General features: G+C 32.5%; 4 protein-coding genes across 4 annotated transcripts; 3 read left to right on the forward strand and 1 right to left on the reverse strand.

The window, feature by feature from the left end:
- Window positions 1-12,675: 12,675 nt before the first annotated feature.
- LOC126672796 (uncharacterized) lies at window positions 12,676-14,088 on the forward strand. Its single transcript, XM_050366748.1, has 5 exons — window positions 12,676-12,772; window positions 13,035-13,100; window positions 13,412-13,520; window positions 13,741-13,819; window positions 13,921-14,088. The coding sequence occupies exons 1-5, from the start codon at window positions 12,676-12,678 to the stop codon at window positions 14,086-14,088; spliced, it is 519 nt and encodes a 172-aa protein (XP_050222705.1).
- LOC126673083 (pentatricopeptide repeat-containing protein At1g08070, chloroplastic-like) lies at window positions 13,630-15,890 on the reverse strand. Its single transcript, XM_050367054.1, has one exon. The coding sequence runs from the start codon at window positions 15,791-15,793 to the stop codon at window positions 14,300-14,302; it is 1,494 nt and encodes a 497-aa protein (XP_050223011.1). The 5' UTR covers window positions 15,794-15,890; the 3' UTR covers window positions 13,630-14,299.
- Window positions 15,891-17,718: 1,828 nt separating this feature from the next.
- LOC126672797 (uncharacterized) lies at window positions 17,719-19,217 on the forward strand. Its single transcript, XM_050366749.2, has 4 exons — window positions 17,719-18,592; window positions 18,690-18,877; window positions 18,955-19,175; window positions 19,211-19,217. Exons 1-4 carry the CDS (start codon window positions 17,719-17,721, stop codon window positions 19,215-19,217), a joined length of 1,290 nt encoding a protein of 429 aa, XP_050222706.1.
- Window positions 19,181-20,233, forward strand: LOC126673085 (uncharacterized). The gene is made up of 2 exons (XM_050367056.2): window positions 19,181-19,884; window positions 19,969-20,233. The coding sequence occupies exons 1-2, from the start codon at window positions 19,240-19,242 to the stop codon at window positions 19,978-19,980; spliced, it is 657 nt and encodes a 218-aa protein (XP_050223013.1). The 5' UTR covers window positions 19,181-19,239; the 3' UTR covers window positions 19,981-20,233.
- The last annotated feature ends 2,220 nt before the right edge of the window (window positions 20,234-22,453 follow it).

Genomic DNA, 22,453 nt, shown 5'->3' on the forward strand with positions numbered 1-22,453 from the left:
ATTTTTAGATTAATAGATGTTAAATACTACTACATTATATGATAATTTAAATTGGTAAAAGTGAATTTAAATATACTTTTATTTTATTATATTTATATCATGAAAATGCCCACAGAAAGGGATCGGCTGGAAATTCGGAAACCGTACTGGAAAAGGACAACGTAGGTGTCAAATTGATCACAATTAGGGTCATAAATTATATGAATTAGCTCCAGAAATCACAAATTGGTAAAGTAGTTACTTAGTCCTTTCTTTCATTTTCCAACCTTTTTAGCCACTCATTCCTCTCTGTCGGCATTCCTTTAGGATGTTAGAAAACTAGGACTTTTTTCATCTACTTTCCAATTATGACTTTCATAAATACTTTTTATTTTATTGAAGAATACACATATAATTACATACAACTCGAATTTGAATTAATCGATTCCTAATAACGATAATTATCATATACTGAATAATTCAATAAATATAATTTATAGAAGGCTTAATAATTAAAAAAATATTTTATTTTTTGAGTATTTTTGTTAATTATCAAAAACCTAACCGAAGAAGAAAGAAACTGCATGGATTGGATTGTAAAATTACAAATTAAAAAATAAATTTAAAGCTAATGCTCTATAAGAATTTCTAGTAAATGTTATACACACACAATGAAGCATGCGTACTGAGCTGGATGTTGAACTCGTACAATGAAGTATGTGTGCTAAGTTGCTTTATCTTCGGTTTTAGGCATATTCCGTGTTATTAACGGCTCAAACTTTCAAAATCGTCAACCAAGTATATGTTAATCCGAACTCACTTAATTTTATCCTTTCAAAAGTTCTAGCAACGCATGTCAAATTGAACAATTAGTGAAGCTGGACTAAAGCTAGTGTTGACTTTTAAATTAAACCAAAATTATCAAAAATAAAAAGTTTTAATTAAAATTAATAGAAGACTAAAACATTAATTATTAGATTATTAGGCCTTCATAATATATCAAATTAATTAATAACAGATTTAAATGGAAAGTAAAAAAAAAGCCATATTATTCTCTTGTGATGCAATGCAAATTGATGAAGTCTAGCTAATAATTTGTTGCACTAGATGGTTACATAATTGAGGAATGGGATGTGCCCGTGAGCTCTAAATAGAAGCAACTAGCTAGACTCTTGCTGTCATGGTTCCACATACATTGTTAGGGTACCCTAACAACGTACCAATATACTTACAATTATTAATTTAGTACATTTGATTTGATTCATGAAATGTTTTTGGTAATCAGATCAAGTGGATACAAAATGCGGAGGGACACTTATTGGTATAGCGGTGTGTAAAAACAAAACCGAATCAAACTGAAAACTAAACCTGACCAAATAGTAATTACAATTCAGTTATTTAATAAATACGGTTTGGTTTGATTTGTAGTTGTATAAAAGTTTGATATTCTATTTGAATCTTTAGAAAACCGAATAAAAAACAATATAATTACATACATTTGTATTTTATTTGTCTTTTATTCCATAGTTATGGTTGAGACATAAGTAAATAAATTTAATATAGTAAATAAATATATATATGAAATCTTATTAAAAATAAATTTGAATGTTTAAATTAATTTTAAAATAAAAATAGTTTTTTAGCTGATCCTAATGAAATTTTTTATTTTGGTTCGATATAACTCATATTTTAATTCGATTTAATTCGATTTAAAAATTTAACGGACTTTGGTTGGTTAGTTTTGATCGATTCTAAACCAAACAAAATCAAACCAAATATACAACCCTACTTATTGTGAAGAACATGCAATGTCGCATAGGAAAGGAATCTACAAAAACTCAACAATTATTCATTCTCGAAACTCCTAAAATTGATAATGTAAATATAAAATATTGTCTTTTGCATTGAGAATAAAATGGTGGATAATGCAACTACATGCCTAGCCCGATAAAGCAAATAAATACGATGTTGAATGAATAATTTGATAATGTGAAAAATGAAATTGTTAGTATCATTAAAGATTCCTAAAACCACTTTATTTAGAAAGTGGGATTTTTGCAGTATATGTCAGTTTCATCGTACCCACTTTTCAGTCCTAAGTACTATTGCTACTCCTAACTGAACATAAACCAAAAGAATAACATTGATTTGATCTGATCGGTACGTCATAGAATTATTTGGTGTAAAGCAGATGGAATTCACAAGTGTTGTTGTTACCATAGGATGGAAGTAAGGAGGTAAGGTGGGGGCCGACTTTCTAACTGGTAGACATGTTCATGGGTTCGGATATCTGTCCGAACCCGGTTTTTAACGTCGGAATTGAACACTGATTTTTCGTCTTAAGTTCAGTTCGAACCCGAATCTGAAAAAAGCTAGATGTTTTATGAACCGGCTTGGATTTTTATTTTTATAGAATTTCTATATAAGTCCGCACAAGTTCGGCCCAAGCCCGCAGAAATATAGCGGATTTGGATAGGAAGTATAAAACCCAAGCCGGACTTGGGCCGGACTTGAACTTGTAAAAGAAATTAAAAAGCCTAATGGATCTGATCCGTGTCCGACCCATGAACAAGTGTACTGACCAGCAATCATCGATTATTTTTTATTGGATTAGATAAGCGACATCAACTATGCATATCAGAGGGTAAATTAGGTTTAGGACCTGTTTGGTTCAGCTGTTTTTTATAACTGGTAGATGTTAGCTATTGCTGAGAGCTGTTAGCTATTGGCTGGTAGCTGATAGACACTACGTGTTTGGTGAGATTTAATTAGCTGTTGCTGTTTATCTATACTATACATAAAAGCACGGATTGGGGGAGGGGGGACAAACACATTTACGTTAATGTCTTTTTTACTTTATGAGATATAATCACTAATTAAAAAACTATTGATATAATTATTAGAGTTAATTAGAGTTAAAGTACTAACTAAAATAAACTATTTATAATACTATGTCAAGATAATTGTGTAGAGCATTAACTAAAATAAACTACTTTTGTTATTTCAATTGTTATTTAATCATTTAGAATTTTAATTAAGATAAATTATTTTTATAAATTACTAATTTAATTATTATTTAATATTTTCTGTTTATATTCTCTATAAATAAGATAGAACTCCTAATTAACTACTATTTCAATAGTTATTAAATAATTTATATTTAAATACAATTTATAATTATAAAAATAAATATTAAATAAACATAAATGATTTGATTTTTATTTTCGAATTTAGTTTCGATTTATAATTTGTCAACATTATTTTAAATCTAAAATAATGTTAGTCCATTTATAATTTAAAACTATTTATTTTAATTATTATAAATGAAAAAGGGGATATTTATTATTAAACTATAAATTTATAAATTCTCGGGTGACACTTTTATTTTGGCTTAATGTGCCAATGTGATTAAATTTTAATTTAACTTTTAAATTATTTATGTAATTTATTATAAAGGGAAAATTTGATATTTTTATCTAATTATTAGTTTGTGATTTTGGCTTATCATGTCAATTTGGCTAAATTTATAATTTAACCATTTATTATTTATTAATTTATTTAATGAGATATTTTACCGGAAGTTATTAATTACTTGGATTTCAAGCTATTGAGTTCCATTTTAATATTAATTATTATCTTATTAAATTATAATTATAAACTGTGGTTTATAATTATGGATTATTGGTTGGGTCGGGTTAGACTTGGGTCACCCGACATGTGGATTTAGCTTGTTAGTTTTAAGAAACTCGGCTAACCCACTATTTGAGGAATGGATTTTATTTATCATTTAAATGTTATTTTAATAATATTTTCGGATTGGATTTTAAGTGCGAACTCAATAGTATTGAATTATTACGGCAATATAATTTATTTGAAAATTGTGTTTCTCTGTGATTTTATCTGACTTATTAATTGTGCTAGTTCTACGTGGTGTTTAGTATTCTTAGAGTTAGGGGTTGGAGTGATTTTAACTTATGATTTATTTTTAAACTCTTCGACTACTCGCGCTCAGGAGTTGAATCAGGGTTAGCTGTTTGCCGAAGTTTCACGTGGATAAGCAAGCAGTGAGTTTGTAGTGCTATTTACCGCTTTATTAAGTACCGCAATTTACTTTAATATTATAAATGCTTTTGAACTGTTTTAAGCGATTATGGATCTGGATTGAAACGAGCTACTCGATAGGCTTGTATCGAGACTGTGTGCACCGGTAAGTACTTTGGGAATCGGCAGACTAAAGTCTTGCTTACGCTGGTATATATATATGACGAGGATTTGTTCCCGTCCACTCTGGGTTTATATTTTTCGGTATGATATGTCATACTCACGTTGGGATCATTTCAATACTATATTTCCATAATCATATTATATTAGTATAAAATATTTTGATTTAAGGGTTTTAAACTTAATAAATGTAAATAGTATTGCGAACTCATCTCAGTATATCTGACCCCGTTGTTTTTCCAAATTTTGCAGGTTTATGATTTGAAAGCTGGTCCACTCCGATTCTTTTGATTCTTCGGAGGTTTTTATGTTATTTAAACTAGTTACTGTTTTCGAACTCTTATACCGCAGTAGAACTAGTTTATTATTATATATTACATTGATATTACACTACGGGATTATCGATTTGATCGATTATTTATTATTAGCATGTTTACTCTGGATTACTTTAATATTATATTTTAGGCATGCTGTTGAGCATTTTTGGATAATTAAGTTATTTATATTAGAACTGTAATATAAATTGCTAGACTTAGTTAGAGTCTCGGTTGCCCCCGAGCAGTTTTCTGCAGGTTTAAATGTTTAATTGTTTTCCGCAAGACTTGCTACAGATTTTGGTACGACCATACCCATACCCTAGCGCCGGTCACGATTCATGAAATTGGGTCGTGACAATCTCTTAAAGAGAAGAGAAAATAACCAAAAAACAGAAAGCCAATCAAATTTTTTAAAATATATATTTTTTAAAAAGCTATTCATTCAAAATTTTAAAGTTATTGCTTTGTTTGTTCTATATAAAAAATATATAATCGACGAATCTTTAAGGTATGTGATATATATCTATAATGTATTTTTTTATAGCCAAAAATAAAAATATAAAAAAAACAAAATTATTTTAAGTAAATATAAGATTTATGAGCTTCGTATTTAAAAAAAAAAGATTAGTTGCAAATTAAATCATGAACTTTAGCAAATTCGCAATTACAACTCGAATTTTGAAATTTTTATAATGTTAGTTTTCAACTTTCATTTTTGGATAATTACAAATGCATACACGAACTTTATCTTAATTTGCAATTACAACATAAACTTTGAAACTTGGCAATGTCAGTAACCAACTTTCATTTTTTGGCAAATTGGTACACCGACCAATCACGCAACGACACATGGCGTTATATTACAATGTCCATATTAGTGTTTTTCGTGTTTGGTGTATCGATTTGCCAAATGTGTAAAGTTGGTTACTAACATTGCAAGTTTCAAAATTTATGTTGTAATTGCAAATTAGGGTAAAATTCGTGTATAAATTTGCAATTAACCTTTCATTTTTGGCAAATCAGAACACCGAGCTAAAAAGTCGCTGGCGTGGACACTATAATATACAGCCACGTTTTGTTGCATGATTTGTCGATGTTTCAATTCGCCAAAATATGAAAGTTAGTCACATTATAAATAATCAATTGATTATCAACTCTAATTCCGTTTTCAAAACATTTCACATTATAAAAATAAAATGTTTATTTAACATTTTTCATTCTTTGTCAGCCAGATTAAAAACTTTTAGACCCGACATAAGAATTTCAATCACTTTTCACATATATTCCTTAACCCGTCGGCCAATACTTCATAATTACTAGACCCGATTTTTGGACCTTTTATGTTTCTAAATAATTTTCCAAAACATTTCTCAAACTTCTTTTATCACTTGTTTTGAAACATTCACATTTATACGAAGTTTAAGTTTGACAATTTTAAGTGAATTAAACTTTTTACTTCATATTTTCATTGCTCATGTATTTTGGCACATCACCATTGTTCGTGAGCTTCCTATCAATACTTTCACAAAAACATATCGTCTAATTTTATGTTTAACAATCACAGCGGTTAAATTTTAGGTGATCCTCTTAGGAATACCATATACCAGAATGAGATCAATTTAACGGTTCAATTAAGAGATAACGGGATTTTACTAAACCATATCGGTTCTCAAAAACACTTGAAACTCATTTAAAAAGAAAGCATGTACTTCTGACGCCTTAGTCAAATTAATCAAAAGTCTCTTTTAAAGGATATTTTTTATCCTATTTCATCGTAATTCGGTCATTATTGATCCATGACTAATCTCACATAAATTCTAACTTCCACTCATAAATAATCGATTACAGTTTGACATCAAGCATTTTACTTTCATTACAGAGTTCTTGTCCAGGTACACTTACATTTATAAGAAATATATTTAAAATAGTGCAATCATCTTTGAAACGCTTTCAAAAGGATTCATTCATAAAATTCAATTTGAAATTCTAAAATCTCTGCATAATTGTGCACTCGGCTGATGACACCTCTTATCACCGAAGAGTTGCCACAAATATCTAAATAAACAAGATTTTTGTAATACAAACAAGTTGCTCATGTCTATTATTAATTATAAATTTAATTTTCGGTTGATATGTGTGTGTATATATATATATATATATATATATATATATATATATATATATATATTTGTAGTGTTTGGGCATGACCGTGCAGAAATTCCTTTAAAAGAATAGAGTGGCATATAACATTCATGAGTGACGAGATTTTTTTATTGAGGGATAATTAGACAAAACTCAATAACAATAACCCACTTGATCAGCTCTTACCGCAGGTAAGGTAATATCAACTGAAGCCTGACTATGAAAAACAAAATCAATTAGTGAAGACTGAATAAAAAACTGGCAAACCAAGACCATACTCCAATATTCCAGACAATGAATTGAAAGATGGAAGTATTGTACAATTGAAAATCAAATTAGAACATTGATATTACAAACTTAAAAAAGATATGATAAATTTTCAAAAAATTAATCATATAATCTCAAATAAAGGGAATGACATAAATATATTAAAAAGCACATCATCGATATATTCACAACATTAAAATAAATTAAAATAGTTTTTTGGGCATTTTGTTAAACACGTTATATGCATTTAAAAAAAATAGTTTACATTTATTGTGTATATATATATATCCAAATTTTTAATTTAGTGCTCTTTTTGTTAGCCAACAAAATCATGACAAAACTACTCATTCAACACTTGGTCAGAAAAAAAAATCATACCTTCGTTACAAAAGAAAAAAAAATCACATTCGTTGCCTCTGACTCTATATTCCCTGCCTTCATGGTTGCTTGCTATCTAGGCTCGCTCCTCTCTTGTTGTCTCTTTTCGGTGGAAAACAAAGATATCCAGGATATAACATAATAAAGATCTGAAATTAAAAGGAATAACATAAGACATCTCTTTCTCCATTAATAAATATTGGACAAAATGATTTAGCTCTGTCAATTAGTTTTTGGAGAAAAAACATATTTTCACAAAAACATACTTCAAAAAAGTATATTTTTACAAATTTATAACGTATGAATATAAACACTTAGCCTAATTCAAGTATTTGTATAAGAAACTCACGGGCTAAGTACACGAATACCTTAAAAGTAGGCTTACTTTACATTCGTGACTCACAAAAATATTTTGTGCAAAAATCACTCAAGAAAAAAAAGAGATTTACTTTTATACCTCAAAACTTAAAATATGTTAATTTACTATTAAAATATGACAGTTGTACCCCCTTCTTTTTAACATAGCAGAGAAAAAGAAATTGAAGGCACCTCTAAGCTTTGATATCCTGGTCTGATCGGCGACGACGGTTTTCTCAATGTTCGTCCCCTGCACTATCTTTATGTTCTCTTCCAAACTATTTTCCAGTTGATCCTTTTCATGTCTGCCGCTACATCCATCGGTGCTACAGACTACAGTTCCTCCGTGAGATGTTATAGGGTTGCAAACTCGCATATATTGTCGCACTCCATTTTTAGCTTTCATGATGACAGATCAGAGTTATCAGAGCAGGAAAACTGTAATTTATCTCTCATTTTTGATTGTATTGATGCCGGTGAATTAACTTTGGAAAATAGAATGCTTGAGTTTTTTTGGATGGGTTTATAATTTATGTACCAATTTGGATTTCGCTAAAACAGCTGGTTGTTCTTTCCATTGAATATGGGTCATCTTTTATTTGAAGATGAAATCTCTTGGGTAGCAGTTAATAATTCAACTTTATCTCTTATTTTCAAAGACTTATAATGGGATAAATGAATTTAGGAGAGGTAAAAAGATACCTTCTAGTATCAAGGGTACTGATTTGATTAGAATTGGACCTCTGTCTTTGATTTGTATTATAAATGTGGGTATGTTTTTTAAGCAAACAAAGTGTTTGTTAGATTGCTTGAAAGAAATTATGTGGAATGCTATTGTTTCTGGGTATGTGGAATGTCATTATGACAAGGCAATTTGGTTTTTTAAACAAATGCAATTGGAAGGCTATTTTATATCAGCGACTTCACTTGTTACTTGAAGAGGAAGATGCTTTTGCAGGTGGTAGTTATGGCTTCCATGTTATGTACACTTTTCACAGTTTGACCAACATTTAGGCATGAGAAAAATATTTTTACTTATATATTAATGATTTAGTTGATTTTTTTGTTGACATTTAGTTAATTTTGGTTGATTTTGTGTTAATTTTCAATTAATTTTAACATTGGCGTAAAAGACGATATCGTACGTTAAATAAACTAAAAATTAAAATTAAATTGAGATATAATAATATATTAATTTTTAGTTGATCTTTTGTTGATATTTAGTTGATCTTTTGTTAATCTTATATTAATCTTTAATTGATTTTAAAATTATCAAATCTGCGCTACCAATTTCTTCTCGAAACATTGAAACTGCATAATACAAGTTGAAACGAATTTCTATCCTCATTTATAAATAAGTGAAAAACATTTGACATTTGGTTGATTTTTAGTTGATATTTGGTTAATTTTCCGTTGACATTTGGTTGATTTTCAGTTGATATTTGGTTGATTTTCGTTGACATTTGGTTGATTTTTAGTTGACATTTGGTTGATTTTCAGTTCATATTTGGTTGATCTTTAAAATTTAATAAAATTATAAATAAGAGCTTCAATATAAAGCGAAAAAGACAATAAATAATAGCATAGCTATTTCTTATTTCTTAGAGAATTTTTTATTTCACAAAATCACGGGATGATGTCTATGGTGTATGCTTTAAATGTTAATATTTGCTTTGTTGGTATTCTTTTGGTTTGTTACCTAAGAAAAAATTTGATTATTAACATGATAAAACTACATGGAGAAAATGGGTATGAAATAAATCTACAATCAGTCTGAAACTTGGCGTAAACTATCTCAGAAATAAAATAATTTTAAAATGTATAGTGCATATTTTTGTATATATTTATTTTTGACTGTTTATACATTTGAAGTTTTATAGTAAGAATTTTTTATTATGTATAAACAAAAAATTAAATTTAAATATAGTTAATGCATACTGAAAATCAGCTCGATGTAAACTAAAATTGATAAAATTTTATTATTAGTTCAATTAATAATTATTTTGTATTTAATTTTATCGAGTACATATTTTTTATGAATATACCAAGTACACATTAAGTTTACTTTATATTTACTTTCAGCATGTTATCAATTAAATTTTCACTTAATCAATTTATTTTTGATATTATAAATATTTAATATGAATCAAGGACCATATACATTTGACATTTGATAGACTTCCGGTTGACATTTAGTTGATTTTCGGTTGATATTCAGTTGTTCTTTAGTTGATATTTGTTTTATTTTCAGTTGACATTCAGTTGATGTTCGGTTGACATTTGATTGACATATAAAATTTGGCCAAATTATAAAATAGAACTCATTAAAACAGTTGAAATCAACACTTTTCAACCTTTAAAGGGGGGAAGGACAATGGTAATAATAGTGTTGGACTGTATCATAAAAGAAAAATAAAAATTAATTGGTTGACATTTGGTTGATTTTCAGTTGATATTTGGAGTCGGATGAGCAATTCAGATCAAGGCTCGAGATGGAAGAAAGAAGAAATGTTAATGTTAATTTTAAATAAAAAAAGTTATTCTTAAACTTTGCTCTCTTTCTTTGTTTGCATTTTAAGAAAATTAGTATTTTTCATTTCATTTTTTAAAAACTTTAAAAGAGACTTAGCCCCTTATTTTTATACGCATTCTCTTATATTCTTGGCATTTATAATTTTGCCTAAAATCAATATCATAGACCAAATACAAAGATGCCAACTTGAAAACAACTATCAAACATGCCAAGAAAGTCCACAAATTCTCTCCAAACTTTGAAGGTCCCTCTTTAATGCTTACAACATCAACATATCATTATAAAATTTAAAATTCTCTTTTTTATGAAACTCACATATTAAAAACAGCAAACCAGAAAAATAAAATCAAAAAAGAGAAACTGAATCAGAAAGATTATGATTTGAGTCATATGCAGCAATAATAGTTGAAATTTTAACAGCAGCCTTCATGGTTCTTTCAGCAGCGGAAGGCACAAAGTTGGCAGTAGGACTTTGACAGTAGCCCTCATTCTCACATTAGCCAGATCATATCTTTCTATTGTGACAAGGCTAGTCCATCACCGAGGAAATCAAGCACAGCGCGGAGAACACGATAAAATCGATTGCATTTTTTTATCACCTTAAAATTGAACACAATAAAATCAAGTTCTTATTAGATAATCAAGCTATAATATTTCGTCGGTTTAAATCTCGTAGCAATAATCAATGATAAGTTCGAGTTACTCTTAGAAATCAAACTAATTTTTGCTCTGCTACGATCACCGACGACCAAGTTGATGAAAAGGTTATTGATATTGAGTGATTTTGTCTAGTTTTCATGACTGGGTCTTTTGTTAACGGTGATGGGTTACCAGATCGGGTCAGGCATTTATCAACGACAGTCCGGTTCGGCTTTTATCACCTAATGGCGGCAGTGGTGAAGATGGAGGAAGAGAGTTTGCCGGAGAAGATGATTTATGTACTTTTGATGGGTCAGATTCAATTCTGGTTGGTGAGACAGTAGAAGGGAAGGGGAGCAGGTGTAATGCGTGGCAGGGTGAGGGTGAAATAGGAATAAAGATATTTTGAGGTATGAATGATATCTTTCAAATAATAATGAGAGATTTTTGCACATAATTGTTTTATGAGTCACTAATGTATAATTTTAAGAAAAGTGAGGTATAGAGTGTAATTTCCTCGAAACTCTATTGTTCATACTTGGCCTAGTAAAACTGTTATACTAGGCCCAAATCACAGGTTTACTATCACCATTTTACTAGGCCCAAATTAAGGTTAGTGAAACTATGTGGAAATGGGCCCAAAACATAGGCTTAGTATCACAGTTTTACTAGGCCACATATTTCCACTTACACCGTGTGTTGGGGCATTTGCCATTCCTGCCCAAAATCCGTTTGACAGTTAGCATTTTTATGTCGGGCCTACATACCTATAAACCCACGGCCGCATAGGACACTTACCATAATTTTGAGTTTTTGATTTAAAATTGGAAATTCTATAAATATACCTAAAAAAACAGTATTTATAATATTTAACTTCCAAACAACAAGTTTTTAGTCGTATCTCAGCACGACTCATTTTTTATTTTATTACTCTGCAGTTTCAAACTATTTAAAAAAAAAAACACAATTTGAAACCTTTTCAAAATCATTTCTTAAACAATTTCTAAATGGTTTCTCGATGATTTCAAACGGTTATTAAACACACAATTTGCAACTGTTTTTTTTAAAAAAAAATCTCAAACTGTTATAAAAAATTTCAAAATGTTTCAAACAGTGCCTAAAAATATATTTTACAACCGTTTTTAAAAAGTTATTTTTAAATTGCTTTGAAATCTTTCTAAAAACAAATTTTAAAACCATTGCTATAATTGTTTCTAAAAAGAACAATGTATATTTTATAAATTATCAGAGTTAAAAAAATAAATTAAAAAAAAATGAGAGAAAAACTAAATTTTCAAACCCAAAGTATTTTTTTGTAAATATTTTTTGTTATACAAACCCAAATCTAATTTACTCAAACCATGAATGCATACATTACCTGGAAAATGTTGAGAACTATTTTTGCTAGGTTCGCCGGAGCAATGTTTTCTGATGCGATTCTTGTGTTTCCTTCAATTTATCAAGAGGCTTATGCCAGTTTTCAGGCCGAAAAAACTTGCAAATGCAACTTATCTCAGTTTTTTGACAGGCAAGAGATCATAGTAAACTACTACGCAATTGTAGGGGAGTATCCTTAGATGTAATATTTGTTCATCTAGTCAATGCCCTGGAAAAAAAATCACAGAAAACACAAAATGCAGCAATGAAGAAGCAAGCATGATGTTATCGACTAATTAAAAGAGCATTGTAACATCCACGTCAGGTCTCAAATTTGAGTCCAGTATCCCCCCGTGAAATCAAATAAAAATAACTTGGTTTCTAAAAACCATGACATGGTACCAGAGTTTCTATGATTGAAAGATCTAGAGTTCGATTCTTGACAACTTTCATATGATTAATTAAATGTACTACAGTACTAGATACAATGGGTATGTGTTTGTTCACGCTTCAAGTCCAATGAACGTATATTTGACACTCTGTATAGCAGCTTGTTACCCAGGTGAAGTAATGCATATACCCTATTAGATAAATAAAAGGACGGTACAAGAAGTCATGCGTTAGAATTTTGTCTTTGAAAAGGCTTTAGCCAAGGTAATACTTGGTATAATAATACTGAGCTTATGTAGAAGTACGATTTAGCCAAGGTAATACTCGGCAGCTCCATGTTTACTGCAAGCACGTCCCTTTTCTGTTCGGCTTTCTATATGTAGAAGTACGATGGTGCAATTTTTGCTAACTTCGATTTGTTGCCAAGATTGCAGAGGATGTGAAGCCACCGCCGCTAGTTTTGAAGGCAGTAACCTGTTTATCTAGAGTCTTGGCCAAAGGCAAAGCTTGTCCCTGAGAAAGATCTAACAGAGCTGTTCATCAGACCTGAAGATGAGAAAAATGGTTTGTTACTTTGTATTTCAGCTCTTCAATGGTATTAAATTGAAACCAATTCCCTATACTTGCACCCATGAACTCATAACCATTATCCCGCGTAGAAACAGGGACTAAACGTGAGGAATTCCTGTATTCTATTTGTCTCAATAAAACAGTGGACAGCCGAGTAGCAGGCAATTTAGCTCATTTGAGCAACATTAATGAATAAGATGCTGTCTTTTGTGCATGTTTATAGTCAGTAACTAAAATTTAGAAGAGGAACTTCAGTTTATCTATTTATACCAAGAACAATTTAGGTTGATCATCACCACAGAAATTAAACAGCACTTTATCAATGGTTTATTGATTTTACGCTGCTTAATGTAAGCCACTTTTTTCTTTCTGGGTACTGGAAATCATCCCTAGCATCTTCACGACGTGTGACCATGACAAAAAATAACTATATGAATATGCATTTAACAAACACAGACATCAACAAAGAATGAGCAAATGCATGTCTCAAATATAGCAGTCTTCAGAGTTGGATTTTTCATCGATTCTAACGTTGCTTCTTTGTTATGAGGCTGATTACAATGTAATTAGTTACAATAGTCTAATGCGGCTTAAAACTGCTGTGGAACTCTTGAAGGCTACAGAGGATATAGAGGCCCTGCTAGAAAAGGTTGACACCTTCCTATCATTTATCGTCTCCCATTTATTGGTTGACATTCTCTCACGATTACGCAATTAGTTAAAACACCAACTTTTAAGTGAGTGTTACAGGTTTCAGCTCCATTGTTGATTATTCATGGAGCTGCCGATAAGGTGACGGATCCTCAGGTGAGCCAGTTCCTATATGAGAGGGCCTCTAGCAAAGATAAAATATTGAAACTAAGTGCTGACAAGCTAACAGTAACTGCTGAAAAGCTTGCAGCTCCCTTACATGCTTAAAACCTGGTGCAACACTATTTAAACTAAGTGTAGGCTCAAAGTTTCAGCACTTCAGGTTTGCCAGGGTAATTAAAAAGGATATGACATGATCCATGTGAACTTTGAGCAAAAACAATGGAAATAGAAAACTCGCACTCACATCGGACAGATACGTATTGAGGAAGAACTTCATCCTGTTATTATCCTGTAGAACATCAAATGCTTTCCATCTTCAGCTTTTCTGCTCAAGCTCCATGATATTTGGTACATATCCAAACGATCTCAACAATTTCGTTAAACCCCTCAAAGTTTCATATAGCAACTCACGCTCAGGCAGCCTCTCATCTAGTGAATAAAACTCAAAGACACCGTCATTGACCTCAATCGAGCTGCAGCCTGGTATTTTTTTGAATCCAGTATCTCTCATTGCAACTTTAAGTCTTGCCACATCTTTCCATCTTCGTAGATCACCATATATGTTTGAAAGCATGACATAATTTGCAGGGTTCTCTGGCTCAAATTTGGTGAGTTTTTTAAGTGCCACTTCAGCCAATTCAACATTTTTATAAACCCTACAAGCACCAAGCAACGCAGCCCAAATAACAGCATCTGCTTCCATAGGCATCTTTGTCACAAAATCCACAGCTTGAACTAAAAGGCCAGCTCGTGCAAGCAGATCAACCATACAACCATAATGCTCTATCTGAGGCACAATAGAATAATCGTCAATCATTGATTGAAAAAATGAAAACCCTTCATTAATTAGACCCATGTGTGTGCAAACACACAAAACACCTAAGAAGGTGATTCCGTCTGGCTTCTCCCCAGAACTTCTCATTTCAGAAAACAAACGTAAAGCATCAGCTCCACGCCCATGAACTGCTAAGCCACCAATCAGGGTGTTCCAGCTAATCAAATCTTTATTCTCCATACAGTTGAACACACTAATTGCATTATCTATGTTTCCACATTTTGCATACATATCAATCAAAGCATTCCTAACATAAACATTTCCTTTATATCCGCTATTCTGAGCATACACATGCACCCACTTACCCAGGTCAAGAGCACCCAATCTCGCACACGCAGATAACACAATCACAAGTGTGGCATCATTAGGAACCACGTTACCATCAACTAACATCGTCTTAAAGGAACTCAGTACTTTCAAAAACTGGCCATAATGTGCATATCCTCCTATCAATCCATTCCACGAGAAGACATTTCTTCCGGGCATCTCCTCAAACAATCTTTCACAAGCCTCAATATCACCCGTATTAGCGTAACCGCTCAAAATAGTATTCCACGACATAACATCCTTATTCGGCATCTTATTAAAAAGCTCCCGCGCTCTTTCCATATCCCCCTTCTCAATATAACCCGAAACCATAATATTCCATAAAACCACATCACGTTCGGGAGCTAAATCAAAAAGGCGACGTGCAACGTCCATGTCATTCGACGCAATAAAACCTCTAATCATTGAAGTCCAGGCAACAACATTTCTCTCTACCATCTCACAAAACACTCTATAAGCCGATCCCATCACTCCCCAACTTGAATACAAATCAATCAACAAAGTACCCACAAAAGGATTAGTTCTAAAACCACTCTTAATCACCAAACAATGCAATTCTTCCCCTTCTTTAAAAGCATTAATCTTTATGCAAGCTTTAAGAACAATTGGAAAACTAAAACAATTAGGCATAATTTCCATGCTTCTCATTTGTTTAAACAACACAATAACTTCCTTCTGAGAATAGCCTTTAAACAATGCATTCCAATTGGAGACATTTGGTTGAGGAATTTTATCAAACAGTTTGTGGGCGTCTTCGAGTTTTTTGAAAGAAACATAAGCTGTGATAATCCTTGGCGTGATAAAGTCATGGAACTGAAAGCCATGAGTGATAATGCGGGATTGGACTTGCTGCAGGTGATTAAGGGTCTTACATGATTTCAAAAGTGAAATGAACTTGTCTTCGGCGAGTCTGTGAGGGAGATTTGAGGCTAAAGTTGAAGCAATTTTGGCCACCTTTGTTTAGAACAGCTTAAATTTCGAGTGTGTGCGTTTGATGAAATATTTTGGGTGGGGTTTCGAAAGATGAAATTAGGGTTTTGAAGCGAAACAGATTGGAGAAGAAGACTTGGATTTCTGTTCCAAGGCACGATTTATTTTATCTATATGGTCCAGCTCACTTGGAGGATCGTCCATGTATCAAATTCACTGTAAACTCAAGCTTGTGAAAAAATATCTTTTAACATGGAGAAGACAGACTTTTCAGAAGATACAGAAACAGTTGGATCAGTTACATCAGCGGCCTTCTTCTTCAATTGATTGGGATCATATTCGTGCTTTGAAACACATTTGTTGTTGGTCTATCACAGTGATGAACATTATTGGTTTCAAAAATCCCGACAAAATTGGTTGAAATCAATGCCAAGTTTTTCCATGCTAAAACAAAACAACGACAACGGACATGGACTCCGAAATGAACAGGGGAAATGGCTTGCAGGTATTGTATAGATACAGTTTCCCGGGTGCTGAATTATTTCATGCAATTTTCTGAATTTCCTTTAGTGGTTACAAATAGGGATAAATACTATTACCCCCCTGAGTTTAGGTCATAATTATTACTTCATCACTAAATTTTAAAAAGTGAATTAGTTCCCCCCTAAGTATTTATTAAATTCATGACAAACCCCCTCCGTCTCTCAGTCCGTCAAATGTCTGTTAATTACGTAAAAAGGACAATATTGCCCTTTTAATTAAAGAGAAAACAAATTCATTTCCATCTTTTTTATCAATTCTTTATTTCCATTTTTATTAACCCTCTCTCGTCTTTTTCATAAATCCCTGAACCCTAATATTTTACCTTGCTTTGTCCATCTCTTTTTCTATTTCGTCTCTTTCTCTTTTTGAACCATGATTTAGCTTTTCTCTTCATTTTCTCTAAATTACCTTTCCTACTAAACAACTTCTAATTTTGTTTAATTTTATTTGATGACCTAAAATGAGCAGAGAGTATCAAATTGATGAGGTATGTATTGTTTGCTAAATTTTTATTTAAGTTGATTGGATTAACTTGAGATTTTGAGTACAGTACAATTTAGATTATGGTTTATAAATGGATTTGCTTAATTTTTGTTTCTCTGCACTTTCTTTAAATTTTTGTTTAAGTTGAATGGATTAACTTGAGATTAATGTTATTTATGCTATTTAAAAATTTACAAGATATCAAAAACTATCTTTACTCTATTAGTTTGAGTGTAGTTTTATACTGAAACATTAATTATGTAATTTTTGATTTTTGTTTTTAGTTGGAGTTAGAGGAAGCCATTAGAGATGCTCAATATGAATCAAACACAATAGAAATAGAAATGCCTAATGCACCAGAAAATGAAAATGGATTAGAATCAGAAATTATAAGGGTTGTTGGTGAGTTAAACAGAACTGAAAGATAAATACAAGAAATTCATGGTTCTGAAATTTTTAGGGATATTCAATACGTATATGTAAGGGGAAATCAAGGTAGAGGTGGAAGAAGAGGTAGGGCTGGTAGAGGAAATGGTGAGGCAGCTAGAGGAAGTATTGGGAATCTAATAGAAAGGGGAAGAGGAACGGGTAAAACTTTAAGAGGAAGGTTTTCCAGGATGGTTCGCAATAACAGTACCCAAGATAATGTCTTCTTAAATGATGAGAATTTTCAGCAACCTCCAAATGATGATGATCATGAATGGAATGCAGATAATGAAGAAGATACGGGTAGTGATAGCTTAGTAAGTACAGACGATGAATATATGGAGGATGAAATTTTATTAAGTGGTGATGAGAAACTAAGTGATGCAGGTTCTGATAAGTCAATTGCTGCAATCACAACCAGTGAGAGTGATGGTGAGTATGAGTCAATGAGATCATCTAAAAGAAATGGTAATTTTGACCCTTTCAAAGAAATGGAAGTCGTTTCTTTTACTCGCACTGATGACGGCGATATAATTTTGAAAGAGAACCAGGTGTTTGATGATGTCTATGAATATAGAAAGGTTCTTAGGGATTATGCAATTAAAGGGGGATATTTGCTACATTGGAAGGTGAATGATAAAAATAGGGTAACAGTACTTTGCAAAGGGGAGGGATGCCAATGGAGGGTACATGCCTCTGCTTTATGTGATAAGCATACCTTCATGATAAAAACTTTGATTGATGAGCATAGCTGCATTAGACCCACTGATAATAAAAATCCAAATGCAAATACAAAATGGGTTACAAGCAAACTTCATGAGAAACTAGCTGTGGATGGGAACATGAGCTATGATCTAATGGAGAAAGAAATGCAGCAGAATTGGGGCATTCAACCTCCCAAATGGCAGTTGTACAAAGCAAGAAATGCAGTAAAAGAATCAGTAGAGGGATCACACGCTGAGTCTTATAAGTTCTTAAAGGTGTATATCAAAAATTTAATGAACATTAATCCTGGAACATTTGTAAAGTTTGAGCATTATGAGAGACAAAATATGGATGAACCAGGTCAATTCAAGAGAATTTTTATAGCATTTGAACCTTTGATCATTGGATTTCTTAAGGGTTGTAGACCTTTAATAGGAGTTGATGGGTGTCATAAAAGGTCCATATGGAGGCTGTCTTCTTAATGCTGTAGCTTTGGGTGGAAATAGAGGAATCCTGCCTATAGCAATTGCAATTGTTGAAGGGGAGTGTTATCAAAGCTGGGAGTTTTTTCTAGACTGTTTAAAACAATGTATTGGAGGAGAAGATGAAGGCAAACACTATACATTCATGTCAGATAGACAAAAGGTATATTTTTATTTCCAATTTGTATGTCTTTTATTTTTAAATAGGTGACTTATTTTGATAATTTATTTCCATTATAGGGGTTGATTGAGGCAGTGTCCAACATATTTCCAACAGCTACACACAGATATTGTTGTAGACATATCTTCTCCAATTTCATCAAGCAATTTCCTGAAATTTCTCTAAGGCCGAAGTTTTGGATGGCAGCACGAAGCACAACTGGATTTTCATTTTGGGCTGTAATGAAAGAGATACAGAAAATTGATAATGGTAAGGCTAGTAAGTGGTTATTAAAGGTAAAGCTAAAGCATTGGTGTAAACATGCTTTTACTAAAGATGCTAAAAGTGACCTTATTAGTAATAATATGTCTGAATCATTTAATGCTTGGATTGGAAAGTTACGAGGGATGCCTATTACCACCTTATTAGACTGTTTTAGGGAAAAATGCATGGTTAGATTACATAAGAGATATGCAGTAGGAAGTACTTGGGAGGGTAAGCTAACACCTCATGCACAAAAGATGTTAAACAAAGTCATTAATGAGAGTAGGAGGCAATGTAGAGTTATACCTGGTAGAAATGATGAGTTTGAAGTTAAAGAGGGAAAAGCTAAATTTGCGGTCAATCTTAGAGAGCGAAAATGTAGTTGCCAGTGGTGGGATATCTCTGGAATGCCTTGTAAGCATGCATGTATTTGCATTGGCTATAAAAGACTGAATGCAGAGGATTTTTGTGATGATTACCACTCAATCGAAAGATATTTAAAAACTTATAATGGTGCATTACATCCCATGCCTGAAATGGATATGACCACGGATGATACATTTCTACATTTACTGCCCCCGCCTCTTAAGAGATTACCTGGAAGACCAAGAAAAAATAGACGTAGGGAAGCCGGAGAACCCGCTCCTTCTACAGCATCTAAGAGAGTTAATACAGTTCGATGCACAACATGCGGTCAATTAGGCCACAACAAAAGAGGCTGTCAGCGAACAACCAATGACCAACGAGTAAGTTTAGTTATTTTTTCATAATCAACTATTTATCTGTTTTCATTCCATACAAATAACATCGATTCTTATTGTCAATTACAGGCACCAAGGTAGACTAAGAGGACTGGAAAAGCAAGAAACGTCACTGAAGGTGCAACACAAGAAAGCCATGCATAGACTGCTTCGAGCAAAAGATCAAGAACGTCAAACTGGATAGCGCATATATTTTCGTGTGCATAATGCTGAATTTTTGGAACATTATGGTTTTATAGTCTTTTGATAGTTTGTAATTTTGTGGTAGCATACATTATGGCTAATTTTTGGTAGCATACAATATTGCTAGTTTTTGGAGCATGCAGTATTGCTATTGTTTGGTAACGTGTATGCAAATTGTTAATGCAACTAACAGTGAATCAAAAATCTGATATTTACATGCTTTGTGTTTGAGCATTGTTGATTTAAACTGTGAATGTGTTTATTTATAGTTCTTAATTATAGGTCACTTTATAAGTAATTATGCAGGGGTATATAGTTCAGTAGAGCCAAAAAGCAGGGGGGATATAATGCAATAGAGCCAAAAAGCAGGGGGGACATAATTTTATAAACATAAAAAGCAGGGGGGGTATAATATTTCAACAAGGGAGCGTATTTTTGGGTTTTAAAAATATTTTGTTTACTTTGACCAACAGATGGGGCGAAACTAACGTACATTTGACGGAATGAGAGACGGAGGGGGTTTGTCATGAATTTAATGAATACTCAGGGGGGAACTAATTCACTTTTTAAAATTAAGTGATGAAGTAATAATTATGACCTAAATTCAGGGGGGTAATAGTATTTAACCCTTACAAATAAGATGAATCATTCTCTCTGTTTTCTTGGTAAGCCCATCCGGTTTTCAGGGTTTCGCCCTGACTAATCCGGATCCGACCCGCATCGCGCACCTGATATGGTTGGTGAGTCTCCCAGTGAAATTTTTTTGCATTCCCAAGACTAGAACACGAGACCTTGCATAAGCAATATCAAGCCGCTTATCACTTGAACCAACCCCGCAAATGGACAATATTGGGTGGTTTTGGGTGTAATTATTTGAGCTGGGTGATTTTAGACTGGGCTATTTTTGATGTGATTGAACTAATATATACTAATGGATCATATTTTTAATTTGAATTTAGAGAAAAATTGACAAATGACCTACGGGTTAAAAATTCTTGGGATTACTAAACTTTCACCAAGTTATAAAATGGTAACTGAATTTTAAAACGTTACAAAATGATCACCATACTCTTACTAAGTGAACCTCTGATGGCCTGTAAATGAATGCAGACCAAAATAATCAGACGTGGTAGCTGGAGTCCGAGTCATCCCTCCCTTTTTTACCATGTCATACTATAATCTTATAATATGTCACATCAGCTTGCCATGTTAGCTTGCCATGTCAGCTTCTTCTTCTTATTATTCCTAACAAAAAATACCCTACAACTCCATTTTCATGTTGCAGCGCCGCCACCACCTTCACCTCCCAGTGCCGCCGCCATCTGTTTGTCCCAGCACTTCCACCTCCTCTAGCACGACCACCATTCAGCCGTCGACTGTTGTTTGGGAACAAACGTCAACAAAAAATTTCATCTGGGGATGAAAGCCGACGGAGCTCTCCGTCTGTGTTCATCCCCAGACGAAGAGCTTCGTCCGGAAAGGAACCCAGACGAAGATCTCCATCTGGGTTCGTCGTAGACGAAGTGATCTTCGCCTGGGTCGAACCCAGATGAAGATCTTCGTCTAGTTAGAACCCAGACGAAGAAGGAAGGCGGCTAGTAAGGGTGGCGGCGGCAGGTAGAGGTGGCAGATGGTGATGGTGTAGGTGGTAGGGGATGATTAATTTTTTTTCCCATTTTAGGTGTTTAATTTTTTAAGAAATCTGAGGAAGAAGATGATGACATGGCAAAAAAGGGAGGGTGATTCGGACTCCGGCTGCCACGCAGGAAATAATTGGCCAGAATTTATTTAAAAACCGCCGGAAGTCGGGTTTTTATAGTAGAGTAGTCATTTTGTAACGTTTTGAAATTGAGTGACCATTTTGCAACTTGTACAAAGTTCGATAACCTCCAGAATCTTTTACCCAATGACCTACATTTGTCAAAATATTCCCAAAAATACAAGCAGAATAATGAAACTTGAAGAATATAGAGGCTGTAATTTTTTTAGCAAAAATAACTAATGATAGTTGAAAAATCCAGTGACTTTTTCAAAAGACAACAGCTTATTTCATAATGAATATCTCCTTAAATACTTCACATTAAATGATTTATAGAATATTAATCAAGATTTAGATATCTCACATTAAATGATTTTTGAGAATATTACTCCAAATCTTTGAAAATCAATAATTGCAAATTCAATTTTTTAAATTGAATTACCTCTTTTAACTTCTTTTACACTAGAGAAAATACACATTCGGCTAAAACACTATTCGAAAACTGAAATCCATAGACAATACACTACAATTCAGCAAAGAAAAAAATATAAAAATTATCATTCTGATACGGGTAAGAGGTTTGTCAAACATGAGAAAAAGGGTGTAAATTTA

Source organism: Mercurialis annua, linkage group LG3, assembly GCF_937616625.2.
Source record: "Mercurialis annua linkage group LG3, ddMerAnnu1.2, whole genome shotgun sequence".
In the NCBI taxonomy this organism is placed as follows: domain Eukaryota; kingdom Viridiplantae; phylum Streptophyta; class Magnoliopsida; order Malpighiales; family Euphorbiaceae; genus Mercurialis; species Mercurialis annua.